Source organism: Rhinolophus sinicus, linkage group LG02 (assembly GCF_036562045.2).
Source record: "Rhinolophus sinicus isolate RSC01 linkage group LG02, ASM3656204v1, whole genome shotgun sequence".
In the NCBI taxonomy this organism is placed as follows: domain Eukaryota; kingdom Metazoa; phylum Chordata; class Mammalia; order Chiroptera; family Rhinolophidae; genus Rhinolophus; species Rhinolophus sinicus.
In genome coordinates, this window is record NC_133752.1 from 128804674 (window position 1) to 128830053 (window position 25380).

At 34.3% G+C, this 25380-nt stretch overlaps 1 protein-coding gene across 9 annotated transcripts in view; it reads right to left on the reverse strand.

Annotated features, from left to right (window-relative positions):
* The window catches only part of NAV3 (neuron navigator 3), a 773547-nt gene that overhangs the window by 67640 nt on the left and 680527 nt on the right, over window positions 1-25380 (reverse strand). For 5 of the 9 annotated variants that reach the window (XM_074325380.1, XM_074325379.1, XM_019753171.2 and 2 more), the window contains 8 exons: window positions 22849-22981; window positions 21890-22160; window positions 20269-20977; window positions 17701-18189; window positions 13186-13227; window positions 11663-11823; window positions 8057-8245; window positions 5135-5187 (listed from right to left, as the gene is read on the reverse strand). In XM_074325380.1, the coding sequence (XP_074181481.1) occupies window positions 5135-5187; window positions 8057-8245; window positions 11663-11823; window positions 13186-13227; window positions 17701-18189; window positions 20269-20977; window positions 21890-22160; window positions 22849-22981 (2047 nt within the window). The remainder of the gene's footprint in view (window positions 1-5134; window positions 5188-8056; window positions 8246-11662; window positions 11824-13185; window positions 13228-17700; window positions 18190-20268; window positions 20978-21889; window positions 22161-22848; window positions 22982-25380) is intronic. The other 4 variants (XM_019753173.2, XM_074325383.1, XM_074325381.1 and 1 more) reach the window with 3 other exon arrangements.

A 25380-nucleotide genomic window follows, 5' to 3' on the forward strand; every position in this document is an offset into this window, starting at 1 on the left:
TAGTATTTGATTCATGGATATATATAATATGCTTTAAAAACAAAGGACATAATTAAAAGATAGTGTTACTCTAAGATACGGACCATAAGCAACAAAAAACAAAATAGTTTTAAAATTATGCTCTAAAAAAGATATAGAAAAAAATTAAATATTGGATTTTAAAAATTCAAATTGTAGGAAACGGATTCCATTAAATTATAGGGATCTTCAGGCAAGACTTAGGAGCCAGAATTTTATTCTGTAAAGATCATAAAGAATGCCAAATAGAGTTGGAGGGAAAATATTGACCTCTACTGATAACCACAGAAAATCAGGTTGTTAGTTTCTATTTCCTTTTACTTTTCCTAATAATAATCAATTAAATTTATTTGGCTGCAAGTCAGCAAAACACTAAAACATACAATGTGAAGGTGGTGATAAAAGTGGCCAACAAGCATCTTTAGCTACGTCGATATGGAAATAAGGATTGCTGTAGGAATTTGCAGGGTGTTTTGGCCTCAGCTGCCGAAAACTCCTAGCTCTCTTTTTCTTCTTTGTGCTGGGCTGCGAAATGCCAGAATATGAGTTATGTGCACCATTACATTAGGGAAGCTCTCTCATTCTGGAAAAAGCTGGAGAATGTATGATATCGCTGAGCAGTACAAGACTGCTCATCGCCTTGAGCAGATCCAAATCTGAAAAACAACCTCCTGATTAATTGATGCAGATATTCATGAGCTACTTTTTATGTCTCCTTTTCCTCTGGAAATCATAAAATAAAACAAAGTAAACATCGAGAAATTATGTATAAGCACCTCTGCAGTTTTGTCTTTCTATATTGTTTCTACTCTTAAAAATAATGTATAGATAGTAATACAGTGGTTAGTTAAAAGAATGGTTAAGTAGTAGAATCTGAATAGGCTTTATAAGAAAACTGTGTTTAAAAATAAATGCTAACATAAAGCTTAAATATTTTAAATCGCAAATTTAGTTTTTAAGTGAAGGTTTTATTTCTTTTAATTTTAATATTTTCACAGTTTCATATAGTTTGGTTTTTGAATCATAAGTAGGAAAGATTGTAAAGTAAGAATTTCATAAAATCAAAAGAAACTGGAGGTTGTTTGCCTTAAGACATATTTACAAAGACAATTAACTATGACTTTTGAGTTTCCCTAGTAATTTGCATATTTATTGCCAGTTTATTCTGCCCAAATTCTCCTTCTAGGCTTGCTAAGATTATATAAAACTGATACTTAATAAACAATTTGTGTATTTAAAGCAAACGATATATGATTTTTTTTAAACAGTCAGGAAACAATCACATTTTTTTTTCATTAAGAATGCCCTGGATAAGTTACATATACTTGTTATAAGCATAATTATTCCATATGAATTCCATATATACTATATATTATGACTTTACTCATTGCTGATTTTTCAGAACTATTTTCTTCTTTCATCTTTGCCTTCTTTCATAGCCTTAGTTATGAATGCTGGGTAGGTGTTACCCTAATGTTGAAGCATTGAACCAGAATAGTAATTTTTTTTTTTTTTTTCAGTGGATTAGGCGTGGGATTAAAGATATCATGATGGAATGTGTTTACATTTTATTTTTAAATGATGGTATTGAAGCAGGCAAAATGTCCCCAAGGATGGTAAACAATATAAAACACCTTTTCTAAATAAAAATATATCAGATGATTCTTTATTCTGTAAGCTATTAATTGGCCATTCATTCATCCATTCAAACTTACTAATTAATAAATATTTACTTTAGTATTAGCTATGTGTTAGTAAATATGCTAAAGAGATCCACAGTGAACAAAACATGGACCTTGCTCTTATTAAACCAACACAAATTAGATTCCAAGTACAAATCAGGTTCAATAAAGTTAATACACAGTCAATCAGAAAACTACAACAAAGATAAAAAATGTAAATGCATACGTAAGAGGACCAGGTATTTATAATTTAAAGCATTCTGAGTACTAACAATAAAATCAAATAGCCTTCTCAGGTTATTTTTTCTTTTCCAACATTTCATAAATATATGGATAATGATATATATGTCTTTCCTATGAGAATTGCAACAACACAATAATAGCTAACAACCCAAACTCAACTTCACGAAGAAGAGATGGTGGAGGCTGGGAATTGCCTGAAAGCACATGTCAGTATCTAAAAGGGGCAATGCCAGATGCCTGTAAACCTGGAGGAATTTCATTTCAGTGTTTTTGCATATTCTGGTTATTTTTAAAATAGTTTTAAAATTGTAATTTTAGATAAAAGCTCCAGATTGCACAGTGTTGGTTTGGATTAAACACACACACACACACACACACACACACACAAACTCTAAGTTTGTCAGAGGTAATATTGGGCCTATGATTTCCAAGCGATGTACAACCTCCCTAAATCTTTCTGCTCAGGAATTGTAGAAGGTGATTTTTTACAAAACTTTTTGCAAGATCCATTGTAAAAATTTTACCAAACTACAATTGGTAGAGACTTTTTTTTTTAATTCAAGTTTACTGGTAGAGACTTTAATAAAGCTACATATGAAGAAAGAATCCTTCCATGGGATTTGTTAGATTGGTGATTTTACAGGTAAAGGTTCTTTGCAACAACCCATCCTCATTAGCTTGCTGTAATATTTTTAAGTAAAATATATAATTTCATAAATTGCATAAATGAGTGTTAGAGTAAATACGTTTATACTCATGTTTAATAAGAGCAATATTTTACCAAATAAGAAGAGCTAGTGCCCAATCTTCTTGCATAAAAAGGAAACTTTTCCCTCCTAAACACTAATTATTTTATAAAGCAACACCACACACAGCTGTGTTAGCTGTGCACTGCATAACTTCAAAAAACGCAATTACACATAGACTATGATGTACATGGTGCATCTTAGAATGATACACTTTACACTATTTCATAATTTATACCACATAATGTCTCTGGTCTCCTCTAATTATTGCAGAAAAACCATGGGATAGATGTGTCTGTTGTTTTCCAATTTTATGTTCTATGTATAATCCAAAGAAATTCAGCAATTTGCCTGATATCATACAATAATTACTAATACAGTAAGGCAGGAATGCAAATCAATGGACTCTTTATCCATAGTCCTTAAGAAGGCATGAAAAATAATGATAAATTGCCTTTTCACTTGGTTTGGAAAGCACTCTCACAGGTATTTTATCATTACCAATTAAGTCTCAGTGCAAGATAAGGGAGGTTAGAGACAGAATGACTCAATCACCTTTGATTTTTCTCATTACTAGTCCTCCAAATATGCATTTTTGAATTGTTTTTATTATAGGTTATTTGTCAATTAAAGTATATAATTTCCATCATCTCTAATATTATTTAAATTTCCGAATTTCCTAATAATATCACCTTCTGATGTGGCTTGATGACCTTATCCATCTTTTTCACACTTAACACAAGGACCCAATTCATCTCTAAATGTTGGCCTACAAATATGTTTATAGTCTCTCTACTTTAATCTGTTTCCATTTCATATTGTACTAATATAATACTTCTCATTTATTCTTCCTCATTATCCTTATTATTTTGACATATCCTATTTGCATATGCCATGTGTGTGTGTGTGTGTGTGTGTGTGTGTATGTATAACATATCTAGAATTTTTAAAATGTATTCCCTTTGTTCCCTATAAACCTGCAATATCCAACACAGTAGCTGCTTGGCACATTTGCTATTTAAATTAAAATTAATACAATGAAAATTTCAATTCCTCTGTCACACCAGATACACTTCAAATACTCAATAGCCACACGTGGTTACTGTATTAGACAGTGCAGATATAGAACATTTCTATTATTACAGAAAGGTCTATTGGCCTCTGGTAGATACTAATTAGCCATCTCTTTTTCTTCAACCCATGCTTTTTTTTTTTTTTTTTTTTAAATTCTTGCCCTTTCTTAGCCTTCACGAAGGTAGTTTTATCCAAATGTTGCATTTGTATATATTTAAAATATGACTATAATGATGTTACATCTTTTGACATTATATAAAGACTCCAGTTGCAATGGTTTCATCTCCCAGATAAGCAGCAGCACTGGCCCAACCAGAAGAACTCTAAGTCTTCACATATTTCTCTTATTCTTTTTTTCCAACACATTTTCACATTTCTCCCTTCTTTATCCATTAGCTTAACACAGTAGATTTATCTAAACATTAACAGTGATTTCTTCATTTATAGAATCTTTTGGCAATTTTAGTTATTAAAGGGAGAGATAGTAAGAAAAATACTGTCTTTGCCAATAACAGTCTGGTTTTGAGTAACTATGTAAAGCAATAAATATGAAGATAAAGTTATAAAAAGGGGACATAACATTAGAACCTAATGAAAATGAATGAAAAAAATTAATATTTCCCTTAATGCTTAATTGCTCAGTTAACAGTTGAGGATGTGAACTTTTCATGAATCGTTCAATGCAGGATTAAGGATTAAGGATTATTCATAGTACCCAAGTCTCAGTAAAATTCAGTAACCTAAATATTACTCACTCTTACCTAAGCTTAAAGGAAACCTCTGGTAAAACATAAATTCATGTAGACTATTTTATTTTAAAGATGACTTATATTAAGTAGGCATAAAACGCACATTGGCAAAAATGAAATATATTTTAACATACTAGGAAAATAATTTAACACATTGGCATTTCTCTCTTAAGAAATCAAGTTTGAAAAATCGTACTTTATTTCAGAAGATTATTAAAAAATGTCTAAGCCTCTGAGGCCTTCATCCTTTGGCACAATTCTCTCAAAAAATTATTTTTTAAGTACAAAAATAAAGTGGAGAAAATATGGAAAACTAGACAATGTTATAAAATTATAGTAGAGCACAGGACATGATTTCAGGGATTCCAAGTTATACCCCAACAGATATTATGGAATTCTGTTTTCCTTCCACATATCGATCATAATGAGTACAAAAAAGTCAAGTGGAAGCACGGTAAGCAGACCACAAAAGAGCTGGTAGAGCACCTGCCAGCTTTTCGGGTAGGTAGTAGCTTAGAGCACGCTCTTATTTCACTCTGCAACTTCTGTGTAAATGTCAATCTATTTAATCATTTGTGTGCATGGCAAAGGCAGAAACATTTTCTCAACAGCCAATACTTACTGTAGAGTAAAGAGAAGACGTGCTGGAGACCAGTGACAACGAAGAGCCATGAACTGGAGAAGGCAAAAAAAGAACAAGAGGGAAAATAACGAAGTCTGCTCAGAAACACCAGGCCTTTACTAAAAAGTGAAGAATGGAGAAATAAAATAATAGCTGCTAGGTATGAGAGTCTGAGAATAAGTCTGTTGCCATTTTTTGGAGGTCAAATGATGAGACATGGGAAGGTCCCATACTTCCCCCTAAAGTACCTTCCTTATCATCTCATAGAGAGAAGTTGACAAGTACAAGCTCTTCAAGCATGCTTTGCACATACCGAAAACTACAGTACACTCCCACATAATTAATAATCAGAAAGTCATGAAAATCTGAACTAAAATTGCCATAAACTTAAAAAAACCCTTTATGTACTTCATTTATTTGGTTTCATTTTTATACAACAAAGATCATTTTCAATATTTTTCCCCGTGTACTTTCTGGGAAATAAGCATTTTACCCAACTTGCTAGTTCAACATTATCTGTGATGAATTGATTATGCTTTTTAAAATACAGAATTACTGTGTCTTTTGTACTTTCAGTAATAGAAAAATACTTATATCATATTAATAGAAAAATACTTATACCAAGGTGGTGTGTCACTGAAGTTAAGAATGAAAATTGCATACTGTCTTTTATCTAGATAATCAAAATACCATCTCAAACTATTAATGGACTACTTTATGTTTCTATGCATCCAATATTTTAAGCCCAAAAAAGGGATAAAATTGTGCTTAATTATATTTGTAGGAAAGTCCTTCTTGTCATTGTGAGACAATAGAAAATTATTTCTGCTATTCATCCATTAAACAAATATTAGTTGAGCATACACAATATGACAGCCCTTGCTAGATCCTGGGACTACAAAAATGAATGTCTCTATCCTAGGAGCTCAAAAAGAAGTAGGAAGGTACTCAACTAAAAAGATAATTACAATAGAGTACTACGAGTCCTATCAAGGGCAATGCATTGGATACTACATGAGCACACGGGAAGCATAATACTTATATATAACCTGGTCAGCAGAGAACTGGGAAGTCTGTGCAATACTACCATTCTAAGAAACGTGCAAAATTCCAGTCATAAAAAAAAACCACCACATTCTTTCAACCAATAATAACACTGGTATGAACTAGTATGTTGTACAAGAAGGAAGGAAAACAATGAATCAGGAGATTCCATTTTCAATCTTTTTTCGATGCTTACTATTTACTGTATTACTTACAATCACTTAATAGTTATAGGTCTATGACTTTATAATTTGTGGCTTAGTTTCCTCATCGTTCACTGTGAGCAGTGGTCAGGGGCCGCCAGTAAAGTTCCTTTCATTTTTCTAGTCCATATAATTCCTTGATTCTAGACCACAATTTACAAAAGTATAATAGTTCAGTATTCCATGAGCGGCCATCCAAAAGCCATCTTGCCCACTCAGCCTGGTATTTAACAATTCAGATTATTTAATCCTCATACATGGAAAACCAGAATTTCCCAGCATTCTATTCATAAATGAGGTACTTGAGAAAGCCTTCAGTATGCTTAGAAAAATTTTACAGTATTATAAGAGGCCTATCCATGAAGAGAGGGATAGAACCGTTTCAGAAAAACAATGACTTAACATTTAAGATTAGTTACACTTTTGTCTATCTACACTACATCAATCATACTGTCAGGGTAGAGTTCACTCTCTGTCACGGTGAACTTGGTGGTTGGGTTAATATACCCCAAAGTAATGGCAATTGTGGTTAACTGATTTAGTCTCAGCACCTTAAATGTACCATGGTGACCTTAAAACCATGAGCTCATTTTCAAAGCTGCCTATATGCCTTTAGTCAGAAAATACTTTAAGTAAGAAGGTAAGAATAGGAAAGAGAGGGAACAAAAGTATCCTGGACTTTAATTTTATCCTCATGACAAACCTGTGAAATCAGAGATGCAGAGATTGGGGTAATAAAGTTAGGAAAATTTGCCCAAATTCATACCACAAATAAATGGATGACCAGAGGTGTAAGCCCTGGTATGTTTCAAGATCTGGAGTCCTTTCTTTTATACATAATTATTAAGGACTAGGATAGTCAAGCTGATTTTATGTTTGATTTTATTCTAATCAGTTTGAACATCTAGATTTACTTTTATTAATATTTTATCTTTAGCTGATATGCTTTATGGCTGCCACAATTTTCCTTTATGGGTACTTAAAAATCATTCATTAAATCAAAGAGGAAAATCTCTCAAATATTATCAAATTTGATACTTGAGGTTATATAGTTTAGAAAATTGTATGCATTTGAACATTAATTAAGCCTCCTGAGTTTTTCAAATAGATTTATTATAAATTTTTCACCTAGAACTTTACAACTACAAAGACATTTTTTAGGACAAATGAGAATTTTATTGCACTGAATAAGGAAATGTCACTTACAAAGCAAAACATAGATACAATATGAATTTGAAGATGATATGATAAAAACTAACACAAGAGGGAGTTTCTGAGAATAAAATTTGGCAGCATGTGGTAGTTTCATAAGATAATTTTTCTGCTTCGTATGTCTCTGTGGTTCTTTAACTGAAGTGTCAAACAAGACATTCACTCTGATATTTGATCCATCAGGGCAAACGGTCTCTAAAATTATGTGAACACTGAATTTATTCTGAACTATTCTACAGCCAAGCATTCATCTAAACAATTTGTGGCATATTTCCAAATGCATAAAGAAACAAAAGGTAACGCAGACGAAACTGTCTCTAGGCTTCAGGGCTCCTCAAATGAGAATTACACTTACTCATTTATTTACTCTTCAGGAATCCTTGGGCTGTGAGTGATGTGACAGTTTTCATCTCAGAGTTAAATAAAGTAACTTTGTCTTTATTTCCTACCCCCGCACGCCTACCTTCTTCCATGCTGTCTCGGAATGAGCCCGAATGACTGATGGCACGGGGCCTTTCCTCCAAAGATGTGGCGCTCCCACAAAGCTGGGAGTCATCATAGAGATCGAAGGAAGAGTCTTGGGCTGGGATGCTGTTTGAGCGCATCATGCTGGGCCCAGGAAGGTTAAATTGAGATAGATTGGTTGGGCTCACTGAAAAACAAAGCACACATAGCCTATTATTCTGGGGCTTGGATGATGAAAACAGTAGGTTGCTAGAAAGTGAGAACGTGACCCCAATTCTTATAGAAATATGAATTTAAAGGGTGCTGCTATTTAAGGAAAACCAAGAGTCTGCCTCTGAAATCTTCAATAAAAGTTACAGTGGAGTCATTCCTTATTTCTAGCACTTTCATGACAAGCACTGTATCAATTTCTCAAGCAATATTAAACAAAACCTGCAAGCCACCACTACTGTTCATGCTAGAAATATAAGAACATGGTATTTTCTGCTGACCTATATGAAGATAAGAATGTCATCATAGGGTCTGCAGGTTTCTTTTAAGAGAAGACTACCATTACTTTAATGTGAAAAGCAAAATCGAAAAAGAAAAAAATACAAGAAATCTCAATTTCCCGAGAAGATCCTTTCGAAACTTCCAGGCAAAAAGTCTCAGACATTTCGAGTTTCGATGTAGGCCTCTTCCAACTCAGATTCTATGCTTCCATGAGTATAGAAGAAAGGGGTTAATTCTGAATACTTTAAAGGGTGAATATAGAGATGGGGTAGAAGGGCATGCAAGCTGTGGAAGGACCTTATAAGCAAAAACATAGAAATTTCCCATACATAGGTGTTTAAACATCACTTGGTATGCAAAAGGGTCCATCAAATATATAGAATTTGGAAGTACACATTGATAGTAATGTTTCTACATGGCAACCCTTGTGGCAAGGGGAAAAATGAATCTGAGCAATTATGATCACTCATGGAAAGATGACAATGAGTCTCACCAGCTTTCAGATGCCTCACCAGAACTGTGATCAATAGTAAATGAAGATCATCCAAAAATGTGTTTGGTTTACATAAGGTATATTCAGGTATGGTTTCTTTAGTTGAAATGGTTTCTGTTATAGCTATCATGCCAGTAACTACACACAAACCAGTTTATTTTGGCAGTAGCTTATAGTAGTTTACTGATAGAGACATAATTATAAAGATTTTAAATTTCTAACGTTTGTGATATGTGATTTCTTTTACAGAAATATTTCTAAAAAATTTATGTATTAACATTTTAATGGCTATAAAGATAAAGAGAGCATGGATATTGCAACTGCTAAGTGTTAGTAATAGTCATTTATCTACTGCTCAATCAGAAGAGATAACTACCAAATTGCAAACCAGCAGTGACCTAAGTAAAATGTAAGACGATGCTATCCATATTCAAGTCAAATAGATATGATTTATTTAAAAAAATTAATAATAAAATAACTTTTATTTATGATTGTATTTTTTTAAATAAAATTATAGTTGGCATTCATTATTGTTCAGCTTCAGGTGTACAGGGCAGAGATCAGGCATCTACATCATCTCTGAGGTGGTCTCCCAAATGGGACACGTGTCCATCGGATACCCTACAAAATCTTTACAACATTATTGATTACGTTCCCCAAATTAATTTTCAAAACCCCGTGGCCATCTTGTGGTTACTGACTGTTTTCTAATCCCCTCACCGTCCCCCTTATAATACCCACTTTCTTTTTGAGAAATATAATCAAAACTCTTCAAAAATAATTTTCATGTTTTTAAAATTGGTCATTTTTTTCTTTTGTAAAATAACACAGCATCAGGGTCTCATAACATCTGATTTGAAAACAAATATACTTATAAAGTCTGGGTAGGCATATGAGAGTATGTTGATGTGTGTGGGAAGGTCTTCCTTCCTTTATACGTCCTAATCGGTGAAAATGTTGGGGGATATGAGAATACAGACAGTAAGATCAGTTTGCAATCTGCAATCGTGTCTGATAGTGTAAGACATGCTTTCCAACAAAATGATGATGCAGCTGAGACTATCAAGTCTTCTACTCTGCTGAGACATTGCACACATCAGAGCAGTCATTCCTCATAACACGACCTAGGTATTACGAATCCATTCAACAGAGAAGAAAATCGAGGTTAAATGACTTTGCGAAGGTCAGACATAGAAAATAAAGGTTTTTATCCAGATAATACTGGAATAGATGAATTTAATCAGAATAAAAACAATGGGAAATAATGGAGTAAAAAGTCAATTAGTTAAATTAATGGCAATGAATGAGAACACTAACGGGAGACGTGACATACCTAACAAACTCATAGCATTTTGATGATTTGGTTTTGTTTCAGATGTTGCATAAAATTAGATTTTGTTTAATATTCCTATGGCTTTATAAAATATTTTCAATTCATTTTATGACACTAGCGTTTTAAGTTTCTTGCTCTTTCATAACTACAATTCACAGTAAATAAAAGTTATACTATCTTTTGCCATTATGAGGCAAAAAATTCTTATCACTGCAGGTTTAAAAAACAAAAACTTGGTATTTGATATGAACTCATTAGTTCATATGGAACCATGAAAAAAGCTATTATTTTTCATTGTTAGAAGCTCTGGTTTCCACAGCAGGAAGAGTTAAAACAGAAAAGACATAGCCTTGAGTGTTCCAACAGAGCATAAAGTTGAAAAGTCCAAATTATTGAAGAATGTGGACAATCTGTGGGTCCACTATTAGGAAAAAAAAATTCAAGTACAAAGAGAAAAATAATGCGAATAATTTATATATTACTTGATAGAAATCTATTTTTAATAGCATTGGATCTATGAAATGATATCTAGAATGTTTAGACTTCTTTCATTTTTTGTCACTCCTGTGTTTTCTATGACATTTATACAAATGATTTTATAATTCATGCAAATGATATTAAGCACAAAATAATGCAATGCCTAAGCTACTTAGTCATTTATTTTTCATTGCATTTATCCAAAAATGTTCACAAGGTATTATCTTAACAGAAATTCTCATATTCATTTTAAGGAGAGTTTTAACTTTAAAATGGTAAAAGCAATGATCTCAGAGTCATAAAATCACATATTTTTTCTTCATAATTATTTCTGTTTTCTATTTTTCTACAAATATATGATTTGTCTTGTTACAAGGATTAAAAAAATACTTTAAAGAAAAAATAAGGAGATGTTTTACTCATTTAAGAAGAACTCTGAGAAATCCCCTAGACTTGAAGTCAGGTGTTCTAGAATCAATTGCTGCCTCTGCTTCTTAAAAGTGGTAGGATTTCTTTTCAAGTCACATGTCTTCTGTGCCCCTCTAGATCCCCAACTATAAAATAACCTATGTCAAGTTGTTGTCACGAGCAATAAACTGCATAGTGTTTGGGAATTATTTCACGAACAGTAAGCAATCATACAAATGGAAAGCACTGTTAGGGTCTTTATCTCCTCTTCAAATGAATCACTTTTTTATGGAGCAATACCAGGGCTCCAATAATTTTTATGGAGAAATAACAGAGATGGAAACACAGTGAGGGTGGGTGGTGCAAGGAACGAGATGACATTGAGGTTTAGAATATTTTACCCAAGTTTGAAAAGTGGTATTTTCCTGTTGCAGAAGATGACATGGCAGAAGGGGAGACCAAAGGGGACTGGCTGCCGGTGTCCTGCAGCCCTCCAGTTGAATGAGAACGTAACCACTCTTTGCCCTCTTCTTGGTTGGCCTGCCGAGATGATGGGGTATATCTGCAAAACAGCACAGCTAAGACACTTAAGCATATCTAAAGAGGCAAGGCAATACCAGGACGAGGAAACAATTGAGAGGAGCTTACTATTCAGACTGAACAACATTTCAAACAGATTGAATCTATAATTGCTTAGTTCTTCCAGATGATTTGACACCATCTGTTTGAATCTCACAGGAAAAACAAAAGAATTTTGAAAAGAAAATTATGCTTTGTGAGATACGTAGTTGAAAATCATAAGCAATGAGCAGGCAGCCAAGTTAATTGAGAAGGACTCAAAAGCACAGTGCTTGGAGGAATGTAAAAAAGGTAAAAACAGACTAAAAATGGTGGACAGTGGTAGGGCCAGAAGCCAATGGAATTGGAGTGATGGTCACAGAAAGGATAGGAAATGGACATAAATTAACTTCTTTTTTTTTTTTTAAAGGACAAAATATTTATTTGGTTAAAATGCCACTTGACATCATGTCTGGATTTTATTTTTTAAAAAGGATGGAGAAATGTTCTCATTTTATTAGAAAATACATTTCTGGAACAAAATCATGAAATGGAATAATTGCAAGCTGTTTGTTATTGCTAAGGAACTGAAGAGAAATGGGATAATGTGGAAAGACCTATTTGGCCAGTACTCAGTTTCACCAGTCAGTAAATTCTTAGCACGAAAGAGCAGTCGACTTCTTACCATGTTTTAGCTCTATTAGCAGTTCATTCTATATCTTCTCCTCAGATAAAAGTATGCAATAAAGTATGGCCATGAATTAAATTTTCATTTCATTTTTTAATGATGAACTGAAAAGCTATTTTGAGATTATGTAATACTAGACTAATTGATATTTAAATTGATGGGATAGATACTTACAGTCTTGAAAAACAAAACTCTTTTGAGTTTTTACCAAAAGGATTAAGTATTCATACCTTAATACAGTATTTATCCTCTGATGATGAAAATATGTTTTCCTTGACTCAAATCAGAGCTTCCTTTCAACAGTAACTGGCCACATCTGTAGACTATATGGGTTTTGAGGTTTTGCAAGCATATGCCTCCAAGATGGAAAAGTTAGGGAAGTTAATTTTAATTTTCAGAAGTGAGTTCTGCATTCTGTCAAAAGTTGCTGTCCCCCAAAATGGTATTTACTTTATTGGATTTAATTTATTGAGGCTTGGTCTCTATGAGCATCTCTACTTGAGGGCTATCTCACCTACTCCTCAGACCTGAGAAAACATCAAGATTAAAAGTGATTTCATTTCATCCTCAATGCCAGGTGCTTCATTGCGAACACACAAAGGAAGAGGAAGAAAGACAGCACACAAAGTTTATGTAACAACAGAGAAAGGCAGCAATTGTGCTGAGAGAAATATATACCTTAATCCCTTTTTTGGTAGTGTATTTCTGTCAAGCTGCATGCTGTTAAAACAAAGAAAACCCCTAAGGACATAATGTAAACAAAACTTCCAAATTACACATCCAATAAAAATGTTTCTCTGTATGAACTACACAAAATAAACTTTTTGTAACACATGTTTAATGCTTCACTGTTTGGAAAAGGGCAACCAAAAGTGACCAGACATCCACTGTTGCAACACACGTGAGCTCATTTCTAACCCAGTTCCATTCCATTAGAGAGACAGAATTATTAAAAGATAGACTAAATCATATTTAGCATAATTCCTCTCTAGACTCTATTTACCTAATGTTATGGTTTTTCCCTCCCTATGCAACTGACTAGACTTCTGCTGTGATTTCACATGCAGGGGAACCATAGAGGTAGATCTGCTCTACTTAAGTGACATTGACAGGGTTCAATGGACAAAGAAGATGTAAACTCAGTTTAATACTTATTTTTGTCTTACATTATTTTTAATAAAAATAAAAGCAGATTTATTCCCATTTACGCATAAGAGAAGAACAGTAATATATAATAAATATCTGCTTGAAATGTCTCTGCCATATTTATTCAACTATTTGAATGAAATTAGACTATGCCATTTTCAGAAATTATAAACTAGGTATTTAACAGGCTATAAGTTTTATCAGTCTCTCTATAAAGAATTCTCAATTGCTTATAGAAAGGGGTGAAAGAATGTGTCTGGAGAAAATGAGAAATGGCCTCTGTAAAAATAAAGAGGTTTTCAACAACTAAGTGGGACAAGTCTAGGCATTTACATTACAATCTCTGACATGTGGACAACCAAGGAATAAAATTAATTTAAATTTGCAGAATTATAGTTCTCTTCTATTAGAAACTTAAATAATCAAAATTAAATACACAGGTTATGCATAATGGGGATGATATAACATGAACGCAAACAAATTGACTTGAAATTTAATCACTCAAAATCAAAGCTAAAATGTTTTCTTCTGTGTTACTCCATTATTTAGCACTGCAATAGAAAGCATCCAAAGAAGGTATTATACAACTTTATTTATTGGGAGAGTCCATATAAGGTAATTACTATATTCTGTAGAGGCCAGTTATAGTATATATCTTGACTATAGAAATATTTTCTTCAGTAGTGTGGATAAACAAACAAAAAGGACTCACACTGAACAAATATGAGGAACCTTTAAATATGAAATAAATTGTGCTAAAGCATTAATGTGGTTATAAGTCATTTTAAAGAGTATCTCTTTCATGTGTGTAAATTTATCAAAGTTTAATATTGCAGAGGAAATTGAAAATATTGTTTTGCCAATGTTATCAATTGTATAAAAATATGTTTATATGATGCAGATAATTTAATGAAAGAAAATCAGAAAAAATATATTTAAATTTACTAACATAAAACTTTAAGTAGAAATATTTTTTTGAATCTGAATATTATTGACTTATCCTGTAGACAATTTCCACAAACCCTTAACTGTCACAAACTCATACACCTGCACAGGCCAGGCAGGCAGTGGAAATGAGTGAAGTGGGGATTTTGGTCAATAGTCTGAAGTGGACTTTCCTGTTTGTCTCAGGCCAATAGATGCTGTGCAGGAAAGTGAAGACAGGGTTACCAGATCTGACATTTAAAGACAAAGCAGACCTTCTGAAGTTAGTTACTACTTAAATTATTTTTCAAGTTTGGTTAGGTCACACACACACACACACACACACACACACACACACACACACCAACAACAGCAAAGAAAATACATGTGAACTGGTTATGGCCCAAAGAACACCAATGATCTAGAGCAACTAGAGGGAAAATTGTTAATGAACTTATTTTATTATCTGTTCAGTAATGTATTTATTATTTTATTATATTTTATGATAATTTGATGAGAAATACCAACAAAAATTAAAATCTTCATGAAAAACTATTTATTTAATAGTACTAGGATATTAATATCAATAAAGTATTCTGAAATTGTTACTTGGTTATCTATGACATCTCTGTAATTACTTTGTCTTAAATATTTACACTTTTAGCACCCTTTCTTTCAGGTATGGCTCTTTGGTTTCCTTAGCATTCCCAACATTCTGGTGACTGGTTAATTATAATTAAGCCAGGATCTTGGATAGGATCTAATTTTCTCTTCAATAGTTCTTGAATGTACTTTAAAGGATTAGAATAAACTGCTATTGCTTTCAATTTTGTTCGCAAGAAAGAAAAAGTACAACTTTTTACATCAAAAATTATTTGAATACAATAATTTAGTGGAAGGAACAAATTAATACTTATATACTATACCTATGAAGGTATTTTACTTTTTGCAGTTTCATATTCATCAATACATTTTGCTAAGAATCAAGGGCAAAACATTCACTTATTCAAAATTAGTTTATTTAAAGTTAATTTTAGAAAAATTGTTTATCTTTCTATTTTTAATATTAGAACATTCCCAATTGTAAAACTGGTCTATTTGAAAGACTGAACAACAATAAAAATAAAAATAAAAACATTGATTAAAGGGAATAACTGGATATTTGCCAATCAATACACTGAAAATGTATATTAATTTCTGCTACAATATAAATCAAGTAAAATATCAACATTGCATTTATTTTATATTTATAAAACTATCAATTTACCATCTGATTTGATTTGTGGGTTACCTGGCTACAAATAGTTACTTGAGTTTTTAATCTGAATGCCAAAGAAATATGTTGTTGGTTAAATGGTCAACTTATTGAAGTCATGTTTAAGATTAAAAATTAATCAATATTTTGGAGTGTGATTTTGGTTAATAAAGAATAACCTATTAGCAATGTGCTTGGTTTGGTTATAAAAATGTTACTTGGATTCCTCACATATCAGTACACATTCTAAGATACATTCATTAAAACTATAGGTTGTTAATATATTTTCAATATAATTGGTTTGTTAGAAGTTTTAAAAATCACATATGAAGGTACCCATTTACCTTGAAAGTGCTGAAACTCTAAGCTACTATAGGAAGCCTAATTTCTTAGATCAAAAACTAAATGAAACAGTACTTATATCAGTGTTTCTGTATATGCAGCTGATATTTACATATGCTGTCTGTAATGACAACATCAGAAGGGAAATGGATGCAAGTGCCTGCATTTTAGTTTCTGACACCCAGCTATTTGTCTTATTTCTCCTGACACAGGATTTTTTTTTTAATGAGGGAAAATGTATTTTGTAATTAGCAGTCCACCATAAGAAGTATAAAATATCATTGTTACAGTTAGCTTTAAAATTCTTTTATCAAGCGCAAGTCTTATTTGGATGGCTGTCCACATACCATTGTTAGGGGAGTGGCAAGTAAGGTGGGATGGCAGCAATATTTTGCTCTGATTTGCATTTTGCAAAGGCAAGAGAAACAGGGAAGAGCAGTGGGAAATCTTAGATTAAGGGACAAATGATACACTGGAGTGAGAGTCTAGGAAAGGGCTTTAGTTGATGTTTTAAAAAAATAATTTCGGGAGTAAGGCTGGAAGTCTGGAAAAAAGGCATTATGTCAGCATCAATAATAGACTGAACAAAAGTTTAGTGAAAGCTATCAAGTATTTTCAGAGACTAGTAGTGCTTTCACAAATAATACAATTAAGGTATGTGGCCAAGACTGTTTTTGAAAGCTTAGGTGTGCCAAGAAACAAACAGCATTAACTTCATTAGGAAAAAAAGTGGCAGTTTTAAGACATTTTCCTGGGAGGAAGAGTCAGTGCTAAAATATCTGAGAAAGGAATTTTGGGGGAAGAAAGCTACAGCCATTTTGGTCAACAGTGATGTTTTTTGGTAAGTATATTAGGTAAGGAATGCCTCATTATGTTTTCCATTTTGAACAGAAAAAAAACAACAACCCAATAACTCAGTAAACCAATGGGAAATCCATTTAATGTGATTCATTTTCAAGAAGCCTATTAAAAATGCCACTGGTGTTACTATAATTTTCTCTAAGAATTCATATCAGACAATTGATTTTTTTCTTTCCAATTCAACTAGAATTCCCCAGTGATTCATGTGCTATTTTTCCATAGAAGTGCTAATAAAGCAAATTCACATATTGCTCACAGCATAATTGTAGAATCCATTTAAATTTGGTCTTTAAAAATGCTTCAATTATCATAAAGAGGTGTGTTGTCCTGGAGCTTAAGCCAAATTATTAAAACGACTCAAGGAAACATCCTTCAATATATGAACCCATGCTTTGAATTTTATTCAAATTGCCTATTGGAGATATATATATATATATATATATCTTCATATGGAGAAACTTAATTATCCAATCATCCTATCTGTAATGATTTTTTTCTTCTGCAAACTTGGTAATAAGAGCAAAGAAAAGGCCCGGTCTCATCAATTTTGTCCCTTTGAGAATGGGCACTCCAAAGGAAATCAAGGGGATTTCATGGGGGAGGGGATAGGCATGGAGCTGGGACGAGGGGGTGGGGGCTTCATCAGTGCTTCCAGGAAAGCTCACCTTTCTGAGAGAGTAGATCTCACACTACCCGTTCTCACGAGCAGGCTCTGAACCTCGTGAGTGCCTGTGGTCAGTCCAGACAGGGAGCCATGATGGCTGAGGGGAAGGTCAATAGACTCCGAGCTCGTATGGAGGCTAGTCATGGACTGGTAGCTCGGAGTGTCCTTGCTGCCAGGAGAGGAACTGCTCAGATTGGCGGCCCACACAGGACCCCCAGATGTGAAAGAGTGAACCGATGCTGGGCTGGAAGCCAACGAGTGACTTAAGCTTATAACATCTGTAGTTAGGTCTGAGGGTTTATTGAAGAGCGGGCTGCTGCTGCCACTTAGCCCACCAGCACTGCCCAAGCTGCCCGTACCAGACGACGGTGAGTCCAGACTGCCTTGGCGTGCTAATGTGGTACTAGGACTGGGCATGACTGAGGAGGATTTCACACCCTCAGTATTAGGTGCAGAGGCAGATTTGCCACCTGCCTTGGCACCAAACAACCTAAAAGAAAAACAAATAACAACTTCAGTTGTTCCAAGAAACTAATATCCACATTCATATGTAGGGTTCAGTACACAGAGCCAAGTGTGCTTTGGTGTACCCAGCGACCAAGCACTTCCTGCCTCTATGTTAATGAACTTGATAAGCTTGAACTTGTTCATCTACTGCTAAAAATCTCTCCTAGCACCATAAGGGTTTAAGTCAATACTGGGCTGCCACCCAGGGGGTGGGGGAAGTGGGCAACACAAAAGAAAAACAAGCATGAAAATCCCTGGCTTTCTTAATTTAAGTGATCATGAGAATCTTTCATAAAAATCAAGGCGTTTGACTGAACTTGCTGTTACCTATTTATAGAACCATTATAATGAAACAACTTCTACGCATTCGATATGTAACAAACATTTTTTCTTTCTTCTTCTTTTTTTCTTTTCATTTTCACATTTGGTTCAAAATCTAAAAGGAATGCTTAAGGCAAGGTTTGGGAGGTTATGTTGCGTATTTGGTGGCCTGAGTGACTGTGGTTAGAAACAATATCAGACACTACCGGCAACAAGTCAGTTTGTGTGTATTTCCTCCAAGAAAGGCCAAGAGTTTTATGCCAGTTTCCAGTGCTGTTCAAATACGTATTTCTATTAGTAATTTGAAGCATAGTTGGTGCTAAGTTAGATGTTGGAGCTTAGTTCAGAAAACATTTTAGTTTTGTAATGAAGGTGATATAATCAAATTTATGTAAATATGGAAATAAAGTGACATGAAGTAATGGCATAATGATTACTAAGTAAGTTGCAATGAAATCCGTATTTCCTATTAGTGAAATATTTTACGACGAATATGAGAAATTGTTTCATAGGTAATGGGCCACTGGAGGGCACTACTGCTTTTACTTAAGCGACAGAAATATTTACTCTCACTACAAGCCATAGTTTATTCTTTCCAATGAGAATCAACATTTCAAAAATCCAGTTCTTCAGGATTGATATTTCTACTGAGAAATATACCCTCTAGGTTTTTTAAACAATCATGTATTTGAGATTGCTTGAAATGTAAAAATAAATGTTTAAAAACCTTTATTTCCCAGAAATCAAGGTTCTTTGCATAATCAGTATAATGAAGACAAATATTAAAAATACTTAACATGTAATGAACTATAAATCATCCTCTTATTATTTCACAAATGAGGAAACAGATCCAGAGAGGTTTAGCTATTTGTCCCAAGTCTTTAAGTGTATGTAATTTCCTGTCACTTAAGACATACTGGTATTTAAAAACAGTAATATCTTAGAGCAGAACTCCACCTAGTCAATACGAAAGACAGTTTCAGTGTAGAAATCAAGTCATGCTTCTTACTAGAGTCATGTCAAAGAAACCTAATGAAGAGGTAGAAACCTAGTCCATTCCTTAGTTATCCTGTACCGACCATCTTATTGTTTTCAAATTCTGTCAACCATATTGTACCTTGATTTTCATAAATAGGTCAAGATATGATGCTGTACAAATTCAGGCACTGTAATCTATTACAGGAACACAACTTCATCTACCTTCAGGACCATCAACTCATGAAGAGCCAGCAAGATAATGAACATTGGAAATGAAAGCCAGTGGTCATGAATCTCCATTTTGCTTTATTTTTAATTGTGGGAAGAAGAGATGGAAACCTATGGATATGCACAAGCTACTATTTTATTTTTTCACTATGTCTAGGAATTGCCATCTGCTTTTAAGTCTCTTACAAATGTTTGTGTTACTAATAGTACAATAATAGTGAAACTGAAAAATTTGTTCACTTCTCAAAATGAGCACCATTTTATTTTTGCTAGCTGTATATACAATCAGCTTCTTAAAACTCATTGCACTCAGAAACTGAATAAAAGATACTAAGATATCTGTATCTTAGAAGATATATAGTCTATCATATTATATGTATATAATACGATATATATAATACATATGTACATATTATACACATATAATGTATATGTATGTAATATATGCAGATAATAAATAGAATATAGGACACGTATTAAATATCCTAAGATACAGCATTTTGTATAGTTCCAGCATCATTTTATGCATTCTTACCTTCGAAATGTAGGTGAGGCGATGTCAGGATACTTGGATCCTGGCTGCCTGAGCCCTTGTGTTCCACAGGCACTGGCAGAGGTGGGGCTGGATTTAGGGGAACCTGACAACGAAACACTCTCTGAATCTGAAACTGCTACTTTTTCCTTTTCTTTGTCTGTTTGGTTGACAGTAACAGGACTTGAGCGCCCTGACCCAATCTTAGTGGGTTCTCTCAGTTTCGAGGTGGTGGCACCAGCTGACTTGCTGCTGACATTGGAATCAATACTGCTGGTACTGGATCTGTGGCCACCTCGGCCAGGAATGCCACTGGTGCTGGACTTCGAAGGGCGGGGCAGGCTTCGGTACTGCAGAGAGGTCTTTGAGCTAACGTGCAGCACGACATCATCCTGATTCTGTGAACCATCCAAACTGGTTTTTCTCCCTGCATTTGACTTCCCACCAATGGCGGCAGATTTGGGGATTTTCCCCAGCGTTGCTGAGCCACTTGATATGGTTGCTCCACTGCTTGTGATCATAGTAGATGATCCTACTCCACTTGGCTTCTTAAATCCAAAAGAGCCGGGGGCAGTGGACCTTCCAATGCCCGAGGGGGGCTTTTTCCCCTCATCTCCGCTGCTCTTTCCCGCATCTGAAGGAGACCTTTGTAAAGACGATCCTTTCAGGGGAGTTTTCCCTTTCTCCGAAGCTTTGGCGTCATCTGTTTTCCCTAATCGATGAGAAATACACAAATTTACTTGTCTATACATTTTGATTTCATAAAATTTCTTTAAACAGTGTGCCAAATGTGGATATATCTTTATATTACTTCAGTACCTATTTGTTGTTTTAGATCTAAATAGGCGTGCACTCTAATACATTAAGTAAAAAGCTACAAAAATACGGCTGTTAGAGAAATGTGATGGGAGATCAGGAGATAAATGAAAACATAATTTTGCTATTTATTACTATTTTATATCTTGTAACTCTTCCTTTATAAGGATAGCATGTAATCTTATCAAACTGAAAGCTAAAAAGAATTCATTTGAATATCTGTGAAATAATTATTTTGGAGTACCTTGTTATATCAGTACTTCAGGTGGCACTATTTAAAATTAGGCACCGTTTAAAAAATAGGGAGACAATCTTAAGAAAAAAAGGATGGTACAATTTGGCAGAATTCTTTCACAAAGTCCAATTCACAAAAGATGTTACAAATCTACAGCACTGTAACCCACTAGGTTAGTGTCACTGATCTCATCTCTCAGAGTCAGTAGTGAAAGTTTGTGGCATACTTTACATAAATATTCCAAACTTTCCTAAGGAAGTCAGAATGAAAGCAATGTAATTTTTATTAAGCAGCCTTATTCTATGTCCACGGGATCAGAAATCACTGTGACAAAATAAAGACATTCAATCGCCCCCAATTCTGCCAGTGCTTGCTAGAGAATGCCTAGATTGATATGTTCATGTGGATTTATATGATAACGTATGCAAAATTTGCATATGAAAAAGCATTTGACCATATGAAGAGGAATATGATTTAATGAAAAAAGAAAGCTACTATGAAAGAGAACAAAAATCAAATGGAAACAATAAAGTAAAACACTTTTGAGTAACAGTTGCCAAGGGACCAGCCTACCAGGGGTCTTTAGTGCACTTGTTCCAGCTTTCTGCCTAGAGGGGGCTCCTCCCTGGGCCGACATGCCTCGTCTCCAGGAACCTGTCTGTGAAACAGACAGGGAAGCTTTCTGCCCTGCCTTCTCGGGGTCTTCAGGAAGTCCTGAGGGAACACCCTTCCACCTGCCACCACCATCCCCATGGCTGTCAAAGTCCTCTTCTGTTTTCTTCATCTCCTCAGTACAATCCCACGTCTCATCTGTTGCAGAACGTTTCTCTGAATCTGTCTTCAGCTATGAAGAAAATAATACAGAAACATTTCATGCAGAAAAACATCTACAAAGTGTGAATAAGGCACTGGAATGTATGTTCAGTTAAATGCTAAAAAACAAAACAAAAAACCAAAAAACAAACAAGCAAAAAAAACAACAACCCACTGATTCATATTTCAAAAGAATTCCAAAGACCCCTCTGTTTTTACCTACGTCTTCATTTAGGTTTCATTAATTTTAGCACATAATTCTCACTTGTACATATTAGAGAATGTCAGAATAAATACGTGCAGAAAACCCCAATTAAATACTCCAGAGAGGAAGGAATTTTCTATGTCAAATTTAACAAGGAAAAAATAAGACAAGATAAAACTCAATTATCTCATATCTATTCTTGATTTACCATCCTCAAGAGTTTCAGGAATTTATTTCAGAGACAAACATAAAATTAATCAAGAACTATTCAAAATTAGACTAGTAAAATAGCTTAGATCTTAAACAAATATATCAATATTATAAAGAGAGATATGGCAACCTACGTCTTTTTGGGTTAGATTGTATTCGGTAGAAAAAATAGACATATACAAGGTGCTTCAATTTAGGCAATTATTTCAGATGAAGAAGTTGGGTTACACTTCAACTGAATATAAAATAATTTGGGGGGAAAACCTGGCAGAAGCACCAGAAAAAGGAAGAAGGTGATTCTCACCTGAGTGCTCTTTCTGGAAGGGACTGTGATGTTGGAGTAGGAGCTGACTGAGGAGGCGGTGTTCAAGTCGTCAGTGCTGATGTTATCCAGGGTGTCACTGAGACCACTGCTCACTGAACTGCTGTCATCCCAGCTAAAGGCAAGACATGCAGCAGCCGTGAACGCCATGCAAGAGACACAATGCAAGCGACCTCATTTCCGTGTAACATTTATGGTGTTTTGAGAAGACAATCATTTGTTTTTTTCATCTTATGATGAAAAATAATTCACTTTCCATTTTGGGAAAATAATAAGAATTGAATATGGACCTGAGAATAACTTTATCTGATGTTTGCAAAAATCAGTGTCTGGCACAGATCCAGGTTCCAGGGGGATGTTTATAGAATGAATGGAAACACTGCTACAAACATTGCACGGTATCAGGAAAGAATGACAATACCGGTGACTTTTTTTTTCCCCCTGAAAAAGTAACCAGGAATTACATAGCATTTAAGTATTTACCATTTGTTCTAATATATTAAAACAAAACAAAACAAACAAAACTGTGCTTTAGTCAGGAATCAGAAAGCCATCCTTCATTCTTTCACCTCAATATCTATTTCCAATCATTCACCAAATCTTGAACATTGAGACTCATTCTATCACATCATCCCTCCTGTCATACCTCCCAATTACCAGCCTGGCCAACAAATAATAATCCCTTATCTGGTCTTCCTGCCTTCGGTCTTTCTTAATACTTCACCTACTAAACTTGGGTCAATGATCAAAAATTCACAACTGGTCACGTCACTCCCCTCCAAGATTTCTCTTTGCCAAAACCGTAGATTCTGAAATGGAATGTACCCATCCCATGGGGCACACAGGAAATCCATTGGGGTATAAAAAAATCTGAAATTCTCAATATATTTGGTTTTGACCTAAAGAATGATTAATACAATGTGCTACATTAATATTCACGCACAAGCTAACATGGGCATTCCCACTTAGTATGTCATATGATGCAGCAGTCATATAGGATGAGTAGGGTAACCTGAAGGAAAGTGCGAGTGCAAAGTGGTAGACCACAGTTCTCTCATTGGCTGGTTCTCCATTTACTGTGATGTATTGCTGCTTACCCAGGCACTATTAAATGAATGCATGCACATTGGATACAGATATTAGATATAGACAAAAACTAAGTGTCATAAAATGGATAAATGGCTTAAGAAACCTCCTGCAAATAATCCACACATTGAAGAGAATGTCCAGAATGAAAGCAAAAGCGAACCACAGAGGAATGGTGAACTGACACTTTTACCACTCTAGTATATGTACTTTATGAGTCACATCATAAATTTAAAAAATAGTGATGTACTGAGATCACATATGAAATTGTTTTACTTCTAAGATCTCAGATTCTGCAATCTCTTTTTGACCACAATGTTCTATACTTTCAGTACTCTAACATCTACTGAGATCTAATTTTCACATCTAGTATATAGCTACTTTCTAATACCTAATTTTAAGACTTCTTGTGTATTTTATTCCACTGAACTTTTTACCTAATGATCCAGCATCCAAAGATACTAGAGAAAAAGGAGTGCTTAAATGATAGTCTAACTAGTATTATATTCTAGTTCTTGCCACCCTAATAATTTTCCATATCTGTAATTAAATATATTTTTTCTCCATTCTCATTTTGGGAAATGAAAAGAAAGTTCAAGTTATCTAACCTCAGGTGATTTCTCAGGGCTACTTAGAAGTTTTCTTTTATTCCAAAGCAATTTTCTTCAAATTCCAAAGGCATAGTGTTATTCCTCTCTTCTTCCTCTGGACACCATGATCTTCCTCAATACTTTACTAAAATTGCTTTCACAAAGGTCAAACACATCCATGAATGGAATGTGTGCTATGTCGTCCTACTCTTCTAATATGATCTAATCCTCACACAAATCTATGAGACAGGCATTATAAAGACAAAGCGGTTCAGGTAGGCTAAATGACATGCCCAAGATCCAGTGATGGAGCTGGAAATTGAACCCAGGAATTATGTCCCAAAGCTTAGTTAGCACGATGCTCCATCGCTCCCATTTTCTCACCCCTTCTCTCTTGAAATGACGAGCCTTTAAAGTCTCTTTGTCAACTTCACTGGAGTTCTCAGAATCCTTTACTTTTTCCTTTTCTTTGGATTCCTTTGAATTCCTCAATACTCAGAACTTCATCTTAACTCACCTTAGATATTCTTCCTTGGAAATTTCCTAGTCTGCCACAACTTCAATATCACCTCTGTGATCATGACACTGAAATTCACATCTCTAAACCAGACTTCTTCCCTGACTATGAAATCAGCATTTCCAGCCTTATCCTGGACAGTGTCTCATGGATGTCCTGTCAACATCTCAAATTCACTCTGCCTAGAACACATCATTTCTCTTTAAAAGTTGTTCTCCTTTTAGTTTTTACATTACCTGTTAATTCCTCTGCCATAAAGTATATATGATATTTTTCCCCTCACTTAGCTACATTTTTTTCTTTAAGAAAAAAAAAATATAT